A 24,421-nucleotide genomic window follows, 5' to 3' on the forward strand; every position below is an offset into this window, starting at 1 on the left:
TCAAATGGCCCATTCATTTCAATTGGGTTTCTACATGTATAGCACACACTGGGAACTGTATTGAAATGAAAGTGAAAAGCTCTGGACTCTTTTAAAAATCATAGAAGTTGTTGGGTCTACTTTGAAAATATAACCCCAATCCTGTCCGTAAACATTTTCTTTATACACTCTCTAATAGTGTATAAATCAGTGTCTCTGGCACTTACATGTCTTCAAGCAGGAAGTTATGTGTTTACAGCTAGTCCCCTGCGCAACGTCATCTTGCAAACATCATTAGGTTTGAACAGAGTAGCGAAACAAGATTTTGGAGTCATCCTTTAACTTACTGCAACAGTCATGCATTTGTGTCAGCTTTTATTTTTATAGAGCAATATGAGTATCAGAAGTACAAATAGTGTGCATACAGTGTATTCATCTCATGTTTCTGTATTAGGTAGCATGATAATTTCTAGTGGATTGTTTGTGCTATCAATTATATTGGATTTTTTACATTTCTTGCATTTAACGCCATTTCTACACATTCCAACATCCTTGCATCACTCAACACGTTTTTTTGATCATCTAGCCGTCTAGGATCTAAAATACACTTGCACAAAAATAAATTATATCCCCATTCTACGCTCACTGGGTAATATATCAGGCATTCATTTGCCAGAGGCCTGCTCACCAGCACATAATACATCATAATCTTAGCTTGCAGTAAGTGCTGGTATATATCCAAAGAAGTTCATCTGTTGGAGACATCTATCAACAAGTTTGATGGAACAACTTTTCTGAAAAGAAGCAGCATATTCGACAAGCTGCCACTTACATACATTTTTTTTACATGGTGGCTAAAAAATGGTGCTATAACTGCATTGTAAGTAAGCCTATGTTATCAACATTTTAGCTGATTGAGTTAAATAGTAATACAGAGTATTACTTATCTCAGATCCCAGAGCTATATCCCCCTGGATTTTCTGTAATATTCCAGAGATTCTCCCTTTGCCTCATCTGAAAACTTCTGCTCATCCACAAAAGCAGCGATTTTGCTATACAAACCAATGTGCCCAAATCTAGGTGTTTTTGTGCATTGTCGGACCCTTTTCTAAAAAAACCAAAACAAAACAGTATTTTGCCAAGGAGTCCTGCAACTTGTAGGTTAGACTTCTATGTGTAACCACATTTGTGGGATGAAATCCATAAATTGATGCTGGTTTAGCTTATAGAAAGGGTCTAAAGAGGCATAAGTCTATGAATTGGGGACAGGGAACACTGCCTGTTGTTTTTACATTTTCTTTATTATTTCTATTACACATTGAAGTGTCTGTGATCTGAGTGGAGAGAACTGTCAATCATGTGCAGTTCTCTGGAATTCAGACACTTTTATCCCCTGACTGATAGTTACCTCCGCTCACACCACACCTGCTGCCTATTCATTCATTTAAGCTGGGATACAAACATAGTCATTTGATTCACATAGTATAATACACATACTTTTCATTCATTAGACATGCTAGATACGAGTCTCTCAAAGTACCATCTAAAGCTGCTTCATTATATGCTGGGCAACAATGGCTGGATAATAAGCATTCATGTAAAGGGGAAATTGTCTCTGATCCTACACCACAGCCCAGAAGCCTCTAGCTCACTTATAAGCAACCAGAACCACTTAAGGGGCTGCATGGAGTGGCCCTGTAATCTTCAAAAGGGCCAAACATTAACCTCAATCTCAATAATACGAAAAAACAATTAATTTACTCAAAGAAAGAGAAACCCATCTGTAATAACATATCCACAAGCATTTAAAAAAAAAAAAGTGTTATTTCCTTACAGTCACTTCTCTGCACCTTATTTGGTTCTATCTGAATTTAATATGTTTTTTACAAAATAATTTATGATCTGACATGTTAGAAAGGTGTGAGATTTTTTTTTATATAAGTTTTTGCTTTACTCGTTGTATGCACTGGGAATTACAGATGTGAATGACTGGGAGGGCTTGACAACCTCATCCATGTGCTACAACAAGAAACACAGCCAGCAGACAAATATAAATGGTGTTCTCCACTGTTGTCGCCCCCCCCCCCATGACAACTTCTGTTATTAGCAGGCAAGAGCCAGACTGTGCAGTTTATGTGCTGGAAGCCAATGCAGCCCACAGAGCAGACTGAGGGCTAGATTTACTAAGCCGCGGGTTTGAAAAAGTGGGGATGTTGCCTATAGCAACCAATCAGATTCTAGCTTTCATTTATTTAGTACATTCTACAAAATGACAGCTAGAATCTGATTGGTTGCTATAGGCAACATCCCCACTTTTTCAAACCCACAGCTTAGTAAATCTAGCCCTGAGTCTTTCCGATCCACAAGAGCAAAATAAAAGTGTTCAATCCTTGCCCATTTGCTACATGGGGATAGGGAGTACATATTCATGGTTAGTTCTACAGAAGTTGACAACCCTTTACAGCAGTACTCAGTAAGACTAGATATCTAACATGTATTATACATTTTATTTAATCACAATAATCATTAAAAAAAAAATAATGACTGAAGTTCCAGTGTATTTCCAATCTTTCCATGGAAAAATGATGAAGCACTTGTTTGGGTAGAGGAATACTGTTTCAATAAAGTAAAGTTATAATCAGCATAAAAATGAATACAATGTGTCAGTCATTTTTTATTCATTTTTTTCATTTGGTATCATTTCCTGGATTCATAAAACTGGCCTTTAACAGTAAGAAACTACTCACTCAAACAGCACTGCAGCCTGAAGCAAAACTGAGTCAGCAGCTTTTGTTATTGAAATTATATTAAATGGACATTATTACTATAATTTTCATAATGTAATTAATTAAGCTTGTCTGTAACCACATAGCAGCATATGTAACCGGTTTTAAAAAAAAGAAAAAGAAAAAGGAGAAAAAAATAATTAATTTCAAAATACATTAATTAGTAGCACTTCAGAGAGCAATCGGGTGGTCTTAAATCTGACACCACCTTCCTGTCTTCCTTCCCATGTCTCTCTTTCTCCCATGAGCTTTATTGATTTCCTGTGCATCCTATTAGCCGATCACAGAAGATTAAATAAATGAAATAGAAACAATAAAAAAACAAACCACTCGACTATGGATTTTTACCAGGGACATAAACAACCCACTAATACAAATAAAGAATATATACAGATATACAGACATTTTATTTCTATGCTAGATTGGAGCAGATCTATCACATAAATACAGTAAAGACCAGGGCCAAAAACAAGTTTAGTGCAATCGCCCAGGGAGCAAGGCTGAGTGGGCACCATAGCCGCCGTCTAGTTTTACTAACTCACACTCACAATGTGCCCGATGCAGATATGATGTGCTTGTCCGTGCTCACCAAGTGCCAGGCTTACTGGGGTCGCCAGCGGGATCGAACCCATATCCTTCCATAATTGGTCACATCCTGCCTATACGTGTATAGAGGCAGCATGCGGCCACTCTGATCACACAGGGGGCATGGCCTCATCGCGTGCACAGCACACATGCGTGCCCCCAGTCCTCATCTCTGCTCCTCCTCTACCTTATGTGCAGTTCTTTGTAGGTTCTCAACAGCTGGAGAGCCGCAGGCTACCTATCTTTTCTCCAGTAATAAGTATTAAAGCTAAGCATTATGTAAAGTCGAAATGGAGTTCTGCTGGCTGACAATCAGAAGAGATGAGGATGAACTTGAGGATAAAAGCTAAGAATAATTTTTAATTATTTTTGCTGAGCTACTGAATAGGAAACTTGTGATATGTTACGAGTCCAATTCATCAGGCTCGAAAACCCATTAGCACATGGGCATTCAAAATACTGCCAGCCAGGGATTGCTCATTTAAGTTGCAGATTTATTAAAGTATGAAAAGTTCTATTTACCTTATACATCATAAGGTTATTGCACAGCTCTCGCAAGTGAAACCTTCCCATACAAATTTAGCTTTAATTTTACTTGTACCGCCACAATACCTGTTCTGCTATCGCCATCTCTTGCTGTAATAACAGATGAAAACCATCAGTTTTTACATATTTTTTACAAATAACTTATCTATTTTTCAACTGTTTTAAAATTAAATCCCAAATCTGACAAGCTGGCTCACACTTGCATACATGTGTAAGGACTGGCCTGACGGAGGGGTAACTTGTGCCTTAGTACTCCTGACCAGGAGCGCAGTTGAGTATCACTAAGCTGCTCTGGTTATTTTTTTATTTAGAAGTGATTTTTTATCGCCTTGATAAGCAGAAATAAATAAATCTTACATATCTCAATGAAGGAACTGTTGATGATAAATCGGCCCCTAATTATTTGAACTGGCTCTTTATTGTTTTCTGCAGAAGTAGCCGAGCCTTATCAATATTATATTGCTATAAACATTTTTTTAAATGTAATTCTTGTGACAGAATTTAATATAGCATACCTCCCAGCATTCAGAATCCAGAAAGCGCAACATAATAAGCCCCACCCCTGCCCAAACTCAGCCCAGTTATGGCCAAACTCCACCCACAACTTGTCATATTTGGTCAAAAACACACCCACTTTCCCATTAAGCCAAACCCCACAGAGAAGGGGGAACATTCTCCCTAATGCACCCCTGCTTTGGCATGTTAAAGGGGTGCTGTACATTCATCCTAGATCTGTAATTAAAGAACATTCCCTTTTGATCAGAGTGACAGTGGTCGAAGGTAAGAAGATCAGATACAACCATGGAGCTCATAAATATTATCCCCTACAAATCTAAAATGGATGACCCAAAAGAGTTTGAAGGTAATATGCACATACAATACCTTGGCGATCCAGAGAAATATAGAAACAGCATTGGAATAGGAGAGAGTTTAAGGTAATGCTGTTTGTAATATATTAATCTGCATTTAGCTTTGACTGTTTAGACTTGCTTTTGTATTTATTTATTATACACCCTAGGCTGTAACGAGGGAGGTATAGCCTCCCAGGGGCAAGGCTGAGGGGGCACCACAGCTGGAAACAGCATCTACTCCTACCTGGGGGGGGTGGGGAATCTGCATTGGTTTTTTTCTCGCTGCCTTCACTGTGGGTAGGTGATGGCTTTGATCTATGATCATCTAAGATCTTGGGCGGCAGTCTAAAAATGGAATCTCTCATCCTCCTATACCTAAATTTTAAGAAACCATTTTCAAAGCTGCCAACAGTCCCAAGCATCATAGGGCAGTGATGATTTCTGGCCACTGAAAGGAGTATGACCTCCAGAAATGGTGTTTCATAAAAACCGGGGCATGGCAGGTATGCATTGCCTCTTCATCTACTACTGCACAGGTTTCTCACTGGCTCAGGTTGTTGGTAGTTTATTCTGTTGGATCACATAAGGGGTGAAAGGGCCACGATCTAACAGAGACACTGAATAAATCACAATGGAAGACAAATTCCAAACAGAATATTCTGTATACAGTATAGATCTAGAGCTGAATCTCCCTCTTAAATTTTGTGTGCAGGACAATCTCACTGGCTAGTTTTTCAGAGGACACACTGGGGAGACGTACAATGACTACACCTGTGTGCTGTAGAGCGGCAACCATTTTCTTGTAGAGCACCTTTTGCTGCAAAAAAAAAGCAGGTGTAAAGTGATGATGTGAATAGCCATATCATGCTGTGCTCCACCCACCTCTTCTCTGTCCAGACTTTCTTCCGAGAGATTACCAGACTCTCTATACTTTGAATATACTATTTTTATAAAGTGCTGAGATTGTCTATATGAATACATATTTACTAGCCTGATTATAATGTGACTATAATTGTACTTTTATGTTCTGTATATACACATACTAAATATATGCAGAGCATTGCTCAATATACCAAGCCTACGTACAGATAAACTGCTGTACAATAAGGTACTTTAGTGGCAAGAAGAGAGATCACATTCTGTTAATAACACGAGTGGTAGAAGCCTGACCGAAAAGCAGGAACAGGACGCAAGAAACCAAGACTCTAATAATTAATCCCCTTCTGTCTTTTTTGGCAGTCTCCCAACACCACTGTCACTTGTAATTCAATGGCTCCAGGAACCAGAGTGATAATGTTTTTGTACAGATCAGATATTGAAACTGTAGCTCATATGGTTTAGCTCCCAAATGATGTCTGATATCCTTCAACTAATCTACAGAATACTTAGTAGAGAACATTGTCCTAGAGTATACTACACAGCACATCACATTAGCAAATCTGGAAATACAAGGACAACTACATGGATTTTTGTATTGACTTTTTTGAGAAATTAGATATTCTCCCTCCAAATGGTAACATGTCCAAACAGCTGCATCAACAATGGACTCTCCCTCCCAGTTGTTAGTCTGGATAGCACTCTTAGGCAGTCTTGACTATTCATCAACAGTTATTTATATAGTGCCACTAATTACGCAGCGCTGTACAGAGAACTCATTCACATCAGCCCCTGCCCCATTGGAGCGCACAGTCTAAATTCTCTAGACACAGGCAAAGAGAGATAGAGACTAAGGTCAATTTTTGACAGCAGCCAATTAACCAACTGTTTTTGGAGTGTGGGAGGAAGCTGGAGCATCCAGAGGAAACCCACGCAAACCCAGGGAGAACATGCAAACACGGACAAGGCCATGGTCGGGAATTGAACTCATTACCCCTGTGCTGTGAGGCAGAAAGTGCTGCCCACTATTTCGAATTATCATTTTTTAAGTCTCTACCAGTCATTACCATATAAAAGTATAAAAAGCATAAGGACTCAATCTATGCTAATAAACTGTTTTTAAGATATCACTTCTGCCTACATACCTTCTCCCACCCATGAAATCTTCACTAATCACAATGGACATACAACTGTGCTCAATACTATTGACTTCAAGTTTAGGTACATGCCACTGATAGTCTTTGAGTCATTAAGAACAAAATGATGTTACAATACAAGAGGTGCAAATTAGTTTATTATTTTGCACATAAAGAAAATACTGACTTTTTGTCATGTAGGACACAAATACATAACACATTTATTTTTACACTGAAAATTAAAGTTGATCTAGGACATACTCTACCATAGCTATAAATCTGTCCAGGGCGTGATCAACCAAAAGGCTGATCAGGCTGCAGCCTGGGGCGCTAGGACATGGCGGGGCACAACGCCGGCAGCATTTAAGATTTTTTTTTTACATTTTGTTTGTTTTAACTATTATGTGCACAGGGAGGTGCCCCTCTCCCCTCCTCCACATTGTCGCTCCCTCCTCCTCTCTCCTGCCTCCCTTCCCTCCTCACTGGCTGTCGGGCGTGATGTCATCATCACATCCTGACTGTGTCAGTGAGGAGCTGCAGTGAGAGGAGCTGACTGCTGGCGCAAGAGAAGAAGACAGGTAAGTAGATTTGTGTTTATGAAGGGGGCAAAGTGTGTGCAGAAAGGGAGACAGAATGTGTGTTTTGAAGGAGGACAGAGTGCAGAAAGAGGACAGAGTGTGTGTGCAGAAAGGGGGATAGAGTGTGTGCACAGAAAGGGGGGGGGCAGCGTGCAGAAAGGGGGAACAGCCTGTGTTCTGTGTAGGACAGTGTGCAGGGGACTCATGAATTGGCCGTTGCGGTGTGATGAAATGGCTGGGGGGGGGTCATGAATTGGCAGCTTGTGGGAGGATATGATCTCTGTATTGTGTAGCATTCATGAGGATGTTCTCTAAAGAGCCTAATCATTGAGGGTTTGTAATGTTTGCACATTTTCAAAACAGGACCCTAACTTTCCAGAAGACAGCTAAATGACAACAAACCTGCAAGAACAAGCAAGAAAGAACTGCAAGAACAGATAAGAGAATCTATCTAAATTTGTTTGCTGGAAAATACTCCTTAATTTTCCTTTAATGATTTGGGGGGGGGGGGCGCTACGGGCGACCAAAATTCTTAATCAGGCCCTGAATCTGTCCCAACATTTTAAATTTATCACCCCCTTCAATGCAACATGGTTTTGCTGAGGTGAAAAGTTACTCCTTTTTTTTTGCTTTGCTCTCTGTAATGATTCAGGTCCTTTGTGTCTACCACCTCTTTGAATGCTCTATCATATATACAGACCTTCCCAGGTCTGGCTACGCCCCCAAATGCACGATACCACGCCCCACAAACAGGTCACACACATCCATTTCCACTAGGCCACACCCCCATCTGTTGTATTGTGAGAGGATTAGCACTCCTCAATTCAATGAAAAAGCTCTGGGAGGATAAAGAGATTATGGGAAAGATAAACAAAACAATGGAGTTATACTAAATGATGAGTTCTGCAAGCACATCTTGAAAAAACTAGGTGAAGTCTAATGAGAAGAATATTTTTATAAGAATATTTTTATACATCCAGCCCTAAATATTTACATTAGACAAACACAAAGGGGAAAAATATTTATATATGGTTAGAATCCCTATGCATGTATGTACCATATGAGCAGCAAAACCGCAAAAGTGTAAACATCCCCTAAAATACAAATATACTGTTTATCTGCTATGCAATATTAATTTTTTCTAATATGCACCATGTAGGTAAAATAAATCGTTTACAACTAAGTGGTCTTTCAATTGCAGCTCTGTTAAAAAGTACATGATTACATCCCAGCTTCAACACATATAAGGCTCCTCTTCCAACTTATTTAGGACAGTGTCCTGCAGGTATCTCATACATGTCAAAAAGCTGACTTTTCAGTTGAGTTGTGAGATCACTGGCTTTGCCCCTATGTTTAAATCAGCCAATCCACACACTGCATTTCAGCAAATCTGTAAAGTTATCCCTCAAACTCTGCTTAGTTAGAGAAGCACCTCCTTCCTAATATGGCAGTCTGCTGCAGAGGAATGAATGAGAGCATAGGCAAACCGAGAGGGGGTTTCCTAGTGCCTGGAAACCCCTTCCAAGCCTGGGGCACTGTATAATGGAGGTGGCTGGACCCTGCTCCCGCTTCACACAGCTCTGCTTGAAAAGGAAAAGTTGCATGCAACTAACAGTAGTGCATGCAGCATTGCCCATGTATATTATGGGGATGTGAAGAGTTGGAGAGCAGCCAAACACTGTCTAAAATTATAGCCATGCATGCTGGTCATGCCCACTGGTGGCGTGGTGTGAAAACCCCCTCTACAAATCCTGCGTTTGCCCTTGGAGAGTATTGTAAATATATTTAGTTAAGTGAACACTCCAGTTATTTCATGTATTTATTCAGCTCAGTAATACACAACCGTTGACATATACACATTTTAATCGGTGCCTTTAATTTTTCCTTGAGAACAGTACTGTAACATCACTTCATCAACATGATCGTCACCATTTTGGCTAAATATTTCTATCTTGACTACATCATTATTATTATTATTTATTAATATTTTTTATTTATAGGACGCCATAAGATGTCCGCAGCACCGTAAAGGGTACAAACAATAGGCCAGTACTAGGTAGAACAGTACGGTACAATAAACAAGAAGCACTATAACTCTAGAAGCTCTAAGCACAGCTAATAAGAAAGGCTGTAAGGTGAGAATGAGTGTGAGTGAGGTATATTCAGCACAAGCTGGGAAACTGAGCCCAAGAGTGTGGGCGCAGCTAACAGGTTAAGAGCCACTGAAAAGGTACAAAGAAACCCAGGAGCGGAGTCAGTGGGCACGAAGCCCAAGGAGGAGGTGGGCAGAGTAGCTGGTGAGCTAAGTTATAAGTGGAAACAGGAGGAAAGAGGACCCTGCTTAAAGGAGCTTACAACCTATAGGGAAGGGCAGATATACAGCTGACACAAGGGGTGAAATGGGGACAAGGACGAGAGGGAGAAGAGGAGGACAGGGGACGAAGGGATGAGAGGGTGAGGTAACCGACTAGGTGAAGTAAATAAGTGGATGACTGAAAGTGTGTTTTACAAGCTGCATGTGTCACTGTAGATATTGTTTTTATGGGTATATTTTCAATCCTAGCAAATAAACTATTTATAGATAACTACAGCAAACCTAACACCTGCAGAGTATGAAATGTTATTTCCCAATATCTACACGAAGACTAGAAGTATTATAAGAAAAATAAAATAAACAATAAGGTTCTTTATGAATTGCAAAAATGCAGATATATGTTCAATGCAAATATGCCTATCTCATCACCATCCATATACCAAAGTGCATGACCTTGTTCTGCTTTTTGAAACTACCTCCACAGAAAAGACTTTGTGACCATTTCTAAATTGTAGCCAGTTAAAGGGCTATCCAATGTTGCCAAAAGTAAAAGCCTATCATTAAAGTTCTGCCAGGACTGAGTGAGCAATCACTGGTCCTGAATGATCCCAGAAGGGATGTTAATGTGCTGCTGTCAGGGTTATACAGGCCTAGGTGTGCTTAGTGCTCATAATGCTGGTTGACCACTACACTGTGCAACGGTGGCGGATCCAGGGGGGGGGGGGGGGCAATCGGGGCAATCGCCCCCCTAGCAGGGGCTTGCTGCCGGCGGCTGCACAGTATGTGCAGGTCCGCTCGGCAGTGACAGGCAGGGACAATGTGCTGCCCGCCCGCTCTTATTGTGTTTAAAACACAATCAGAGATGCCGGACGGCACACTGTCCCTGCCTGTCACTGCTGAGGGGACCTGCACATACTGTGCAGCCGCCGGCAGCCTCAGAAGTCAGAAAGGGGGCAGGGCCTAAATCGCCCCCGGTATAACAATTTCCTAGATCCGCCCCTGCTGTGCAATGACCCCTCTGAGCAAGTGTAGAAGCCGAACAGATCTGCAAGGTTAATAGTCCCCAGCGGCTACCTACTAGACCAGAACACTGGGAACAGAGGAACACAAGCCACTAAGAATCTCTGTAAGGATACACAAAAAAGGCATGATGTTCAGGCCAAAAGCTTTTATGCTGGTCACTGAAGTCTTGGGTGACTTAAATTATTTTATTATTGTACAACAGGAGTAATATTACTGTATGCACAAATTTCAAGTTGAAACAATACATGTTGTCTGTATGAGAAGATCCTTATATGCAGGTGTGTTCAGGGCTGCCATCAAAAATTGTGGGGCCCAGTACAAATGAAAACAGGCAGGGCCCCCCATCCAAGCCACTGCCTCCCACCACTTCCGCCTCTCGTCCCGTCCAAGCTTATATTTTTGGAGGCAAATGTAAAAGTGGCCAAACTCCTGTCAACTCACACTATAGCATATCCAGTGTCCCTCATAGGATGAAAGAGAAAAAGTTTAAGATTATTTTACAGATTAGTTGACCATCTTCTCAATATACTGGATGCAAAAACTTGTATTAGGCTTTTTAAAATGATTTTCAGTTAATAACTCTCCCTGTTACAATTTTCCACTCCAAACATTTTTGGACCATTTTTGGACCACCCTAAAGCCCAGCGCCCTAGGCTGCAGAGATAATCAGGCCCTGATTATCTTAGAGCAGTAGCTGCACAGTGACAACGTACAAACATAATGAACAGCCAGGAAGTGATTAAATGTTACTTTCTATAAACTCTCAAATATTGTGAATGGGAATATTAAATGGTAGCATATTGAAAGCATTATTTTACACGTGTTTTGGTCTTCTGTATACACTTGAAACCGGCAAGAATATGTTGCTGAATATAAGCTTTAGACAAAGGACATGTTACCCAATGCTCCAATAATATTTCCTAGATCTTTGCCATTATCACCAAATGAGTTATGCTTTGCTGACATTGCAGGAACGTTTTTGTCTCACAATAAAATGGTTTCTAGTTATTGCAATAAAAAAAAGACTATCAATAGACAGAAAATCACAGTTATGCATTACATATGATTTAGAAAATTATTAGTGTATTTATTGTTTGTATAGGAAGTTATCGCTTTTATTTAGCAGGCATGTCAAATACTCATCTAAAAAGATTGTTTTAAAATATATAAAGAATAATAATGCAACTGTATGTATCTTCCCTGTGGCATAAAACATTTTGAGGCATATTCAATTCTCGACGTTTTCCACGGCGTTAAAACTAATACCGTTATTACGTAATAACGGTTTTTACGCGCACTATTACCATAATAACAAGATTTTTTGCGTTTCCGACAACAATTGAATATGCCCCTTTGTAACATAAACCAAAATATAGGAACCTCCCTAATAAATTGTGAATCATATATTTGCACAAGAACCTAGTTTTTGCCACAATTTCTACCGCTAGATATGTACCTAATATCAGTTGCAATATTTTTCTGTACTCTACTTGTGAAGAAAAAAAAAAAATTATGGAAAAAGAAAATTAATGTAGTAAAATATAACCAAAAATAATAATTTGTATAATGCCATTAATTATGCAGCAAGTTAGTAGATACTCTCTCTTAAGCACTGCCAAATGAATGTCCCCTGGAAAAATTCAAATATCAAGTTTTTAAATTGAATAACTATTGGTTCTATCCCCCCTAACAAACATAAAGCAGGTAACTGTGTTCCAATAATTTACAAAATGTGAAGAGTTTCACTTTGAAAATTTTCCCACTTGATAGATTTCCAAACTTGAAACCTCTTGTAATCAGGAGCACATGTTACCATCTAGATATAATTTTGAACTAACATGTTTACATGAGGTTTCAAGTAGGGTGAGGGAAGTGAATAGAAACAGATGGCCAGTAGGATAGGAAGGGGTACATAGTGGGGAATATACACATTACTACAACATTTCTAACAATGGCAAAGTAGAAGTATCACTTTTTGTACCAATCCACATATGCGCAGACAATTTCGGTACGTCTGATTAAAGCCACCCAGCATAATTTTTTTCTGAAATACTTTCCACCCACCTAATATAGCCATAAAGGTTCAGATTTTTTAACAAAATACTCACCTCAGCCAGGTGTAGATGCAGGGAGGGGGGTGTCTTACAAAAGGTGAGGGTCCTGGAGAATGGATACCTGGGGCATATTCAATTAGCCGCGTTGTTCCTTCAAACATAGCGGCTGCGCACTTTTTCAGGTACTACAGTACCTCACCTGGTGGGGGATCAATGATGTTGCATCGCCGTGGAGTGCCTTCGTGACCGTTCCAGAAGCACTCCACAGCTAATTGAATATGCCCCCTACAGTTCTACTAGATGGGATTTGGAGTGTTGTCCAATAAAAAGATTCTATTATTTTCAACGTTTTATCACTGCTCCTTCTTTGACCTCCAGAAGGTTAAAAGCAATAGGACACTGAACTTTTCCTTTAAATGTACTTACTGAAATGATTGTGCTAAGCCCTGGATAATGTGAGACAATGGCAACCAAGCAAATGGTAGATTCATTCGTTGCTTATATAAAAAAAAAAAAACCTTGGTTCACAACACTAAACTAACTGTAAAGAGCTCCCCGCGCAAAGTGAGCTCTTAGACGGACTAGCTCTGTTTATAACATGGGGATCTCTTATGGCTTGAACGCAAGCGGCCGTGGGAAATCCCCATGTTATACATAAAACTGGTGCTGCTAAGATCTCACTTCGTGCCGGGAGTTCTTTAAAGCTTATTTAGCGATGTGACTCATGGCTTTTTGTTTTGACAAGCAAGGATCGTTTGGATCTATAACAAATGAAGACCCCTGGATGTTGGTGAGTAATAAAAATGGAAAATGAGGGTTTGTATGGGGATGTTTTTATTTCAACTAAAGTAATTTTCAGTGTTGTGTGTGTTCGATTTACATTTTTCTTTGGTGCACTATAGTTTCCATCAATTCCTGGGTGCCAGGGCATGCTGACACTTGTGGTTTCCCAAGTGCCAGCATGCCCTGGCATCCATGGGTATGCTAATGCTTGTGGTACTACAAGTACCAGTCTGCCAAGACAGTTATTAGCAGCCTAGCTATGCTGGGACCTGTAGTGCATCAGGTGCAAAATGGTTTTTTTTACATTAAATTACTATTACCAACACCCACCGTTCAGGGGTGTGGGAAGAGCCCTAGTACTTTCAGAACAAGGCTAGGTAACCCTAGGAGGGGGGTCCACAAGTTTTTTTGCAGACCCAGTCTACCTACGGAATCCAACCCTGTGCTGACCAGGTTTGTCATTATGGCGGGGGACCCCATGATAGTAAAGCCTAGTGCTGGTAATAGTAAAATTGGGGTGACCCAATGCTTTTTGTCTCCCCCACATTTTGCTAGTCCCAGCCTAGGCTGGCAGCACTATGGTTGGTAAAGCTGTTTGGGGGGAGGGGGGTGCACGTTATATTCTCTTTATATTTACTTCCATTTGTTTTGTTTTACAGTATTGCCAGATGGCTGTACTGGCAGTACTGCTGGTTTAAATCTAACCCTTTATGTCGATGTTGTCACTGTCGAAATTACAAACTGTTGACATACACAATGTTAATGTTTTAATTCTGTCGACCTAATGATCATGTCAACATTCTAAACGTCAACATTATGGTGTCAACATGTCCATTGTCGACATTTCAAATAGTTCCCCTCAAAACAGCTGTAGTAAAGGATTGTGTCCGACAAGATTACTTACCTTATGTCTCTCTTCTGAGACAGACAGAATCCTGTCCAAGAACAACATGCTGCCAGTGGGAACTTGCTAAGCAACTACAGTAAAAGTATAAACAAGAGGTTGGGTGACCCACTAGATATCCTGAAAGCCAGATCCCATATAATTAATATTTTGGTATTAGGTTTTATTTAGAATATTCCTGCCAAAACTGAATTTTCTGTACATTATTTCCAGATGTTGGCTTAGATTGGCCAATAAAGTTTTCACAACTATGATGAGCAAGTGTATAGGACAATCACAATACTAAACGATAACACTAGGACAGTATGCCATTTGTTTTGTACAATCGCAAAATATAACTTAAAAATGTCACTTCTTACAATGTATTTGATGACTGTGATTGGAAGGAAGCATCAGTATATGTCAGCTGTCCTCACTGTCTGCTCCTGCACTGACTGCAGATTAGAGGACAATGCGCACTTTCCCAGCCACCTCTGGGTGAACCAGTGATGCGCAGCTCAGTCACATCACGTACAGTACATGAACTAGATAGGATGCAAACTTTCCATACGCTCCTGAACTTATGTATCCAGATCGCTGCGTGCCAACATTACAAAGTATTAACACTTTCACAAAATGCCCAGTCAGCAACATTAGACGATCAATGCCAACTATAAAACAAACACTCACTGTTTGACTGCTTGCCCTGGCTTTGGCTGGAGCCTGGAGGAGATGCTCAATGCACTCAGTCCCGGGCAGAGAAGAACTCTTCTGGTGGGACAGGTGGTGCCCCCTTCCATGGGGCGTTGTAGAACCATACTCCCCAGGTTTGGCAGCAGGAAGATGTTGTACGTCTCCATCTCTCTCCTTGGACTGACCGGCCTTACTGTAAGGCAGGAGGTGATCCCTCAGGCGGCGCAGTGTAGAGCCAGGCTCGGGGGTATTTGCGATGCTACTGGGGCTACTGCAGGGGGCGCTGGAAGGTAAAGACTCCACAACAGAGCAGCATAGATTTGGCTGAGAGGAGGAAAAAACACGATCCAGGACCTGCTTTCTCCTCTTCAGCCCGCTCCAGCGGATGATCCCCGGCACCACCTCCTCCATGTGAACCCCGGAGTTCTCCTGGTTCCCCTTCCGATGTGGGGGTGGTGAAGGGCAGGGCGTCCCTGCACTGCGGCGCTCCGCTCCAGGTTTACCACCACCGCTGCTGTTGCCGCCGCCACCGCTTTTCCTGGACCTCCCAAGCTGCAAGTTCTTGAACAGCCGGGCCTGGAAGGAGGAGGTTTGCGTCTCTGACCCCGAATCTCCCGGGACCTGCTCCATCACCCTCCCCGCTGACCCTTTACAGCTGGGCTTGCGGCGCTTGGAGGGGAAGCAACAGGAGTAGAGGGACCTTAGACGCTTCAGACCAGCCCAGGAAGAGCTGCAGATAGGGGGCGTTAGAGGGAGGAGCGGACCAGAGCTGGGTCCTGGGGATACACAGAGCTATGATCTCCCCGGGTCCACTGGGCGATGGTGGCTTCAATATCTTCAAAGCTAACACACTGCGATCTTAATTCCACTGTTATATCTCTTATAGCCCTGTGTGATGAGGCTGCTTCTATCATTATTTAAACGATATGTGTTTAAGTAATGTGATAATGTGTATCCTTGGGAGCTCCCAGCACGGTTGGATGCATTAATATCTCCCATGCACTCCTTCAAGCATATTTGGTAATTCCACCGTAGAGATTGATGTCTCGGCCACTCCACCTCTTCAGCGGTTTGGGGACGGCCCTTCAGTACTGCTTATCATAAGGGACAGCTCGGTGAGCACCTGGCAGCTGTCCACCGGGGAACACGTGGAGGAGGAGGGTCCTTCTCTCATCCACGCGTGTATTTCCAGGCTGATGATGGTTGGTATAAAGCCCCCTCACTGTGCTGTCACATTCCCATCAGATGTCAGGGTTATTCCTACTTCCAGGTAGAAGAGCTGCAGATTCCCGCAAGTCCTATACAGGCAACATCCAGATCTCTGCGAGGATGATGTGCATCAAGCCCAAGAAGAGGTTAATCTGTATTTAAGGTACTCGGCTCGGAGCCTCTCTGTACCAAACACACTTTTCCACAGTCATTCCGCCGGTAACGTGTTAAAAATCTGGCAATGCATCCCCCATCCGGTGATGTAATTGTTCTACGTACCAGCAGGCTCATCGCTAATGTGATTTATCTACACTATATGATGAGCAATACATTACAGCATAGCACAGTTGTACCATCTTTTTGGGTGATGTTACATGGAAGTAATATACACCCATATTCAATGAATGCATATATTTATTTAGACTACTTTCATAGTAGTTCTCTATGCTTCTACTGATGAATTAATTAGCTGAAATATTTTATTCACATTCCATAATATATTTAGGTAAATTGCTGAGGGATCTATTTGGGAACAATTGCAAATGACTCACGTTAATTTTCATTTCTTATCACAATGATAATAAATGAATTAATCTGTCAATTCATTAAAATTGATCAATTGGGACAGCAGCTCAGAAGAGCCTGTCCCAGCGAACAATCTATAGTAATTTGATAACAATCAGATAGCTTTACTAACAAGTTTTTAATGGCCTGGTTGAATTTGTAATGGTGGGAGCACGAAAAATGCCAGACAGGGATCTGAAGATCCCACTCCTGCGATGCGCTCCCCATAGGTTATAACAGATAGCCAGCGGAGTCAAGATAATAATTTTGATGCTTGATACATAGGGCTAAATCGTAGTCTCCATAGACACTGGTGGGGACTAGATTTGCGGTTGAAGAGGCTAATGTGATCCTTTATCAATAAATAGTCTTAACACTTGCAAATGTGGAAATCCCCCCAAAACTCCAGTTTTCAGGGATTTAAATCTCTTTGGAGGTTTATAAATATGCCCCTAAATCTCTCAGGATATGTTTTTTTACATTGCCTATACAGTATTGGATGGTATGCACAAAATATGTCACTGTCTTGCTACAAGGACCACTGTCTTATCAAAATATATCTCATCAGAAGCAAAATATTATACAAGAATATTTACCTTTCTCATTAGATCTACCAACTGAGACTTTGGTGCTACCCATATTAAAACCAGTAACATCAAAGCAAATGGTGCATCAAAGTCCTCTTGCACCCGGTGAGGACTGTCTTCAGATTGTTCATATCCAGATACTTTTCGAGACAGTCTCTAACCAATGAAAAGGGCAGTGGGCAAAATTTAATTCTTTTAGTCTTTTAAATCTTGTGCACAGAAACAAAAGCCCACAAAGATGGGCATTTCCTTTTTAAGCAATATAGCAGGAGAACCAGGTTCTGGTCTTGGAGACATGCGCCCCTCTCTGAGTACTACGCTCCATCTCCAAAAAACAGACCCTGGGGAACCTTTGAGCAGGAAAACAACCTTTCCCCTTTATATAACTTTCCTGACCCCGTTCCTCTTCTCATGCATTCTGCGCACTATTCCCGTACCAGGCTCCATCCTTCCTGTGACGCTCCATACACAAAGCCTAACTTTCCTACAGATATACATATGCTTTTGTGCAGCGGAGGTCCACAAGTAGACCGCCCCCACAAGCCTTACTGTCATTGGGGCATATTTATGAAGTTATGCTAACACAATTTCACTGTCTTTCCGTAACTCCAACACAAGTTGGAGTGTGCTGCATATTTATGAAAGGTGCATCGCAGCAGATATCATGGATATCTGCTGCTTTGCATTCTGCTTCGTTTTTGGGAGAAGTCACCATTCAATAGTATGGTGACTGCTAACTCTCGCAATCTAACAAGTTCCAAAAAATAGTTTTTTTTCAGAAACTTGTCATGTTAATGTACGCCAATTTCAGTGCTGGGAGCTCTGCTCCGAAGAGCAGAGCTGGACAGCGCATGTGTGGGGTGATCACATGATCCCTCCCTGCCACTCACCGCTCTCTCTCTGCAACTATAGTTGCAGAGACAGCGGAGATGTTTGTACGCATGTCCAGTTCTTAGAACTGCACATGCACGATTGCAGTAAGAAGAGAAACGAAGAGGACAAGAAGGAGATCCGGAAACAACGCAGGCAGGGTAAGTATGTTTTTTTTATGACAGAAACAACAGTTTATCGAAACTGCTGTTTCTGTGTTGGGTTCTTCATAAATGTGAGAAATAGTTCAATCCTTATCAATGCAATAAGGATTGAAAACTATTTTTCACTTTATGCGAACATTGATAAATGTACCCCATTGAGTGGAACCTGCTCTGCATTAGGGAGTCTGAGGGCACACACAGTGTAGCATGCAATGAGTTTCAATCTGTGTAATATGACTGACAATGACATTTGACAGCAACCAGGGAGTAAATGTATCAATCTGCGGGTTCTTCAACACCCGTGTGTTCAGCCTCTTCCGCGATTAAATTTCAAGCGGCGCTGCATTGTAAAGGGAAGTTAACCCTTTACAATGCAGCGCCGCTTGAAATTTAATCGCGGAAGAGGCTGAACACGCGGGTGTTGAAGAACCCGCAGATTGATACATTTACCCCCAGGTCAGTTTTATTAGGGTATATTATTGACTATGTGACCACAGTTACACAGATAACTTTTAAGTGCATTACAAGTATGAGTGTAGCATATATTGTCTTATCTCATATTGGATGAATCTATGCGCAGTTCCACCACATTGTAATATAATGGGGGGAATTCAATTGGCCCGTTACTTGAAAAAGTAACATTGGCTGTGCACTATAACCGTTATTACGGTAATAATCCACGTAAATACCGTTCTTGTGGTAGTTTTAATGTCGTTTTTTGCTCGCAGCTCAGAAAGCCGGGTTAATATTACCGTAATAACGGTAATAGTTTTTATGCTGCTGCACTTCGGGGGGGAATTGAATTCCACCCAGTATGTTTTATAAATTTCCACATCAACAATGAAATGTGTAATCTCTTAACTTCTGTAAAATTTCTGACTACTGAACAGTTCATTATATTTTTCTTAAAATACTTTTGAAGCTTAATACATAATGTACAAACACGGTCACATTCGTATCTCCAGCAAATATAGAATACTTAGTAATATAACATTGCAAAATGTTATCTCGTTGGTGATCAAACAAGATACGTTATCAGAACTATGTAACATAATATGCGTTCTTGAAATTTACCCAGGGGGACAGGTAAAGAATTATAATAACCCCAAAACAATTAATAATAAAATGATGCGTCTCCTACTGTTACTATTTCGTATATAGCAGGATGTTTGACTAAGGCACCTGTCGATCTGATTTTGCAATTGATTGGGGGAATATTAAAGTAACATTACCATACCTCTAAGGAACGCTCCATTATTACGGTAATAGTGCATTTAAATACTGTTATTACGGTAATAGTGCGCTTAAATACCGCTATTACGGTAGTTTCAACGCCAGATTTTTGGGTTAAATTTACCGTAAAAACGATAATAGAGTTATCGCAGTGATACTTCGGGGGGAATTGAATTCTGGGGGGAATATGCACTTCTGTATACAACAAGGAGTGATGTGAAGATATGTTTGGTGATGAATACGGGTCTAGGTCTGCTCTACTAGACAGGACACTGCAAGATACATCTAATACGAGGAATATAAAATCACAAACAAAAGCACTGAAAAAAAAAATTTTCAATGTCATTTGTTAATAATATAGTCATTAATGACCAAACAAAATAAACTTTTTTTTCCCCATGAGATACATTTGTTATTTATTAATTAATGCCTTCTGTACATAAACATTTTTACAGTTGCTCCTGATGGCAAACACATGTTCCAGCAGACAGAGTCACTAGCAGTCGGCACTTGGACTAGACCTGTAGCTGGAGCATCAGATACGGCTGAAAAACAAATACCTTAGAAATACCCAGAACTTGAATCGGACGCTGCTGCATGTGCTCGAGCTTGGCACACCCTTACTGTACACTAAGGGCATACGCTCCACCCCGTTCCCTCCCTTTTGTCAAAAGCTATCATAAGTTTCCTTTGTGCGCGAAGATGATTTGGAAGTTGCTGCGTTCTGCGGCGTATGGTCTGGACGGTTTTGCGCATGCGCAGAGTAATTATGCACATTATACATAAAAAAAAATCCCCAGTTACACTCCGTAATGAATCAGGGCCAAAGTCTCCACCTAATCCATTTGAAATAAATAAATCCGTTTCTCCTTAAACAGAGAAAAGGATGCGGGGGGTTACTCTGTATCCAAGTTTGGAGTAAAGTTTATTTGGCAGCTGCACTAATGGCTAAGCGGAGTTCTGTCCTCCTGTAATTCTCTGCTCTTATGGGAACCCCCCGGTACAACCTAATAATTTTTTTTATTTATTTCTTTAAATAAACTGTTCATCATATACACGAAAAGATTTCTATAATTTATTGGTGTTATGTAGTCCAACAATGATTACTGATGTCAACACCATGGAGAAGATGTCTTACTATATAACAGGGATGAGCACGATGCTGGGACCACAATTATTGATTTAAGGGTTGAGCTGGAACAGGTGTCAGAGTCTGAATGAATCAGATAGGGGACTAAACAGTACAAGAAAACCCATGTTTGCCCTTGGAGCAATAATGAGACCGTTTTAGTAGTTTCTACAGAGCTCCTGCATATATGTATTTATTATTGCCCTACTGTTGATTTTTACCTTTTCTAGGGCACATGTTTGGGTTTTCTTTTGGTGGACACCAAACCTGTCTGCTATGTTTTCTTCTATATGTGTTGTGATGAATAAGAAATGCTTAATTTGAAAGGTGCTAGGTTCACATTAGGTATCGGTTACAATAATCTCTTTAAATACATTAGTTTCACCTCTTTAATCATTTAAAGTAGTGATAAAAAATTCATTGGCTGTTTGGGATTAAAGGGTAAATGGCGTTACCATTAAATATTTTCCTGAAACACTAGCAATTTAAAGATCTATACGATCTATACACTAGTCCATTTGATGTCCAAGTATTTTTGAATTATATAGTTTACCATTTAGTTTTACACACTAGGCATGTACAGAATAATTTTAGCATTTGCTCAAATGGGAAGCTAAACAAATACTAGATAAACTGATTCACAATAGTATTGATACATAAATTAAATTAAATACTGCCACTACTCCTATTGCCTTCATTGTAACACTATCAAATTCCATTCACTTACATTACCATTACATTTTTCATACCACCACTTCTAAATCTCCACTTTGACCACTGTAAGTATGTACAAGACAAGAATTTGTTTCTATGTAATTGTAACATAGCAATAATATAAATTCCAGTCCAAAATTTTATAGGCCTAATCTACACTCCCACGTTCTTCGGCAAACAGGAGTGCATTTATTTCTGGCAACATACTTCACATTTGACAGCCTACCACAATTAGGTGAATGCAGGCACTGTGTGAGTGTTTAACTCTTTGCGTCAGGCTAATTCTTATATCAAATACCTGGGAGATATAAGGGTATAATAATGCTGCCAGTTTTTCATATTATGTATATGTTTGCTTCTACCAATTTGTTCAACTTGTCATACGCATAGATGAAAACAAGACTCGTTAAAGGTCATTTATGAATCATAAAATGTGTAGTCAAAAAGAACTATCTCCAACACGCCGGACTTATAGCAAATGTTCTAAACGTTTATTCCAACGGTTCAGAACCTGTGGGGTTCTTTCTATCAAGGAGATTAATACAACACAGTGAGACAATTGTTCATTTATAATACAAGTGCCAATCAAAACCCCCTGTCCTTGTGTAGCGTGCAGTGCCATGACCAGAAAGTGCCCAGTGCATCACCATTGTAACCTAGCACGTTGCAAGCAGCCAAATTAAAAATAACTATAAAAAAGAGTGAAAAAAAACTGCAACAGAGTAAGTACAATAAATGGCGCCATATACAAAAGAAGAAAATTGCATGCTACTAAAATACGTTCATGTATAGATCCCTACGTCTGCAGTTATTCTCAGGAGAGTACATGGGTGTAAACAAAAGCCTGTACAAAAAGCACAGCATTTGCAACCTTAGAAATCGCCTACATATTGAATAGGCTTCAGCAATATATAAAACCATCAAAAATGACTATTGCTGCACATGATGAAGCGGAGCAAAAGAAAAAAAAACCCTATAATTCAGGATTCAAAAAACAATTATTAGAAAGGTTGGTATTCAGACTTTTGGGGTATTAAGTGTGTATTTCTAATCAAATACGAGTCACACCAGCTTATTGTAACCATTTCATTCAGAAGATTAAATCTTTTCAGGGAAAAAATCCAATTCCACATTTTTCATGCCATGCCAGTGTTAATTGTATGTTGCTGCAAAGTTTTTTGAAAATGTGTCTTAAGGGGCCCAATAGTCTTCCCCACAAACATATTAAAGAAAGATCATAAAATATGTATTGTATATAGATGACTTGTAGCGCATATTACTGCATATACTATATGCAGTAATATGTGCTACAAGTCATCTAGCCTCTGTTACCGTAAACCAAATAATACCCTGTTTGATTGTAACATTCTAAAAGCCAAATCAATCTGACATGTTCATTATTTAAGAACACAAAGAAAGAACATTTTAAAATTTTATATGGCAAAAGTCACAATGCTTTTTTGAATAAAAAATAGTGATAAACTGATATTACAAATGCAAAACTTTCTGAAAATAAAACAAAGAAACAAGAACTACTCTCACATACTTTTTCAAGTAATCATCATCATCATCATCATTTATTTATATAGCGCCAACATATTCCGTAGCGCTTTACAATTGGGTACAAACATAGTAAACTAATAAACAAACTGAGTAAAACAGACAAAGAGGTGAGAAGGCCCTGCTCGCAAGCTTACAATCTAATCTCCCGCTTTGAGGTGAAGTCAGTAATCCCTTGTATGCTTTTATACAGTCATTTGCTGGAAACCTTTTTGACTAAGTCAATCCTGAGATTAGGATAGATAATGAAAACATTAAAATATTATTTACATAATTATCCTGATTAGTAATCATGATAGTGTCAAAATACATATGCAACAAATGGATGAGCAAGTGTCAATAATCTTAAATATAATTCTACTATAATAGTGATAACCTGAGTAAATAATTATATATTATATTGATCATCCAATAATTTAAAATCTCTAATAGTTCACTGTGATTAGTACAAGAGAAAAATATGTCATTATCTATGTAAACAGTCTAAAATTATATCAAAACAGAAATGCTGTTAGACACCTGTCCTTAGTTGCAGCTGTATAACCTATCGTATCAACTGAGTAATGGCAATGCAAGCAGAATGAATCCATTAGTAGTATAATTAATTGTTGTGCTTTTCCCAGATATTACAGTTATTACCTGTCTTGTAATTATTATTATTACTGTTGATGTGTTAGGAACACTGGACAGCGAGGAAACCAGAGCATAAAGCATGAATATACACACAGTGGCCACTTCATCAGATACACCTATCTAGTACTGGGTAGGACCCCCCCACCCCATCCCTTTGCCCCAAGAACAGCCTGAATTATTCATGGAATGTTTTTTTTCTTAGAGTTGCCATGATAGCATCATGCAGTTGCTACGCTGCACATTCATGCTGCAAGTCTTCTGTATACCACATTCTGAAGGCGCACTATTGGATTCGGCAACAATACTCCGACAATGTTTAATTGGTATTAGTGGGCCTTATGTGTGCTACAAATCCATTCTCCAAACAGTTACACCTCCACCCTGCACCATTGAGACATTCAGGATGGATCCATGGATTTATATTGTTTTAGACAATGTCGCAGGTAAAATTGATATTTGTTAGACCAGGCAACATTTTTCCAATCTTCAGCTGTCCAGGTTTTGTGAGCCTGTGCCCACTGTAGCCTCAGTTTCCTTTTCTTAGCTGAAAGGAGTGGAACCCGGTGTGGGCTTCTGTTGCTGTAGTCCATCCATTTGAAGTTTCAATGTGCAAAGTGTTCAGAGATGCACTTCCACTGTTGGAAAGTATGGTTATTTTAGTTACTGTTGCC

At 40.0% G+C, this 24,421-nt stretch overlaps 1 protein-coding gene across 2 annotated transcripts in view; it reads right to left on the reverse strand.

The window, feature by feature from the left end:
* MCTP1 (multiple C2 and transmembrane domain containing 1) overlaps positions 1-16,508 on the reverse strand; it is a 663,759-nt gene extending 647,251 nt beyond the window's left edge. For both annotated transcript variants that reach the window (XM_075181055.1, XM_075181045.1), the window contains exon 1: positions 15,085-16,508. In XM_075181055.1, the coding sequence (XP_075037156.1) occupies positions 15,085-15,717 (633 nt within the window). In that variant the 5' untranslated portion in view covers positions 15,718-16,508. The remainder of the gene's footprint in view (positions 1-15,084) is intronic.
* Positions 16,509-24,421: the final 7,913 nt, after the last annotated feature.

This window comes from Mixophyes fleayi, chromosome 1 (assembly GCF_038048845.1).
Source record: "Mixophyes fleayi isolate aMixFle1 chromosome 1, aMixFle1.hap1, whole genome shotgun sequence".
Lineage (NCBI taxonomy): Eukaryota > Metazoa > Chordata > Amphibia > Anura > Limnodynastidae > Mixophyes > Mixophyes fleayi.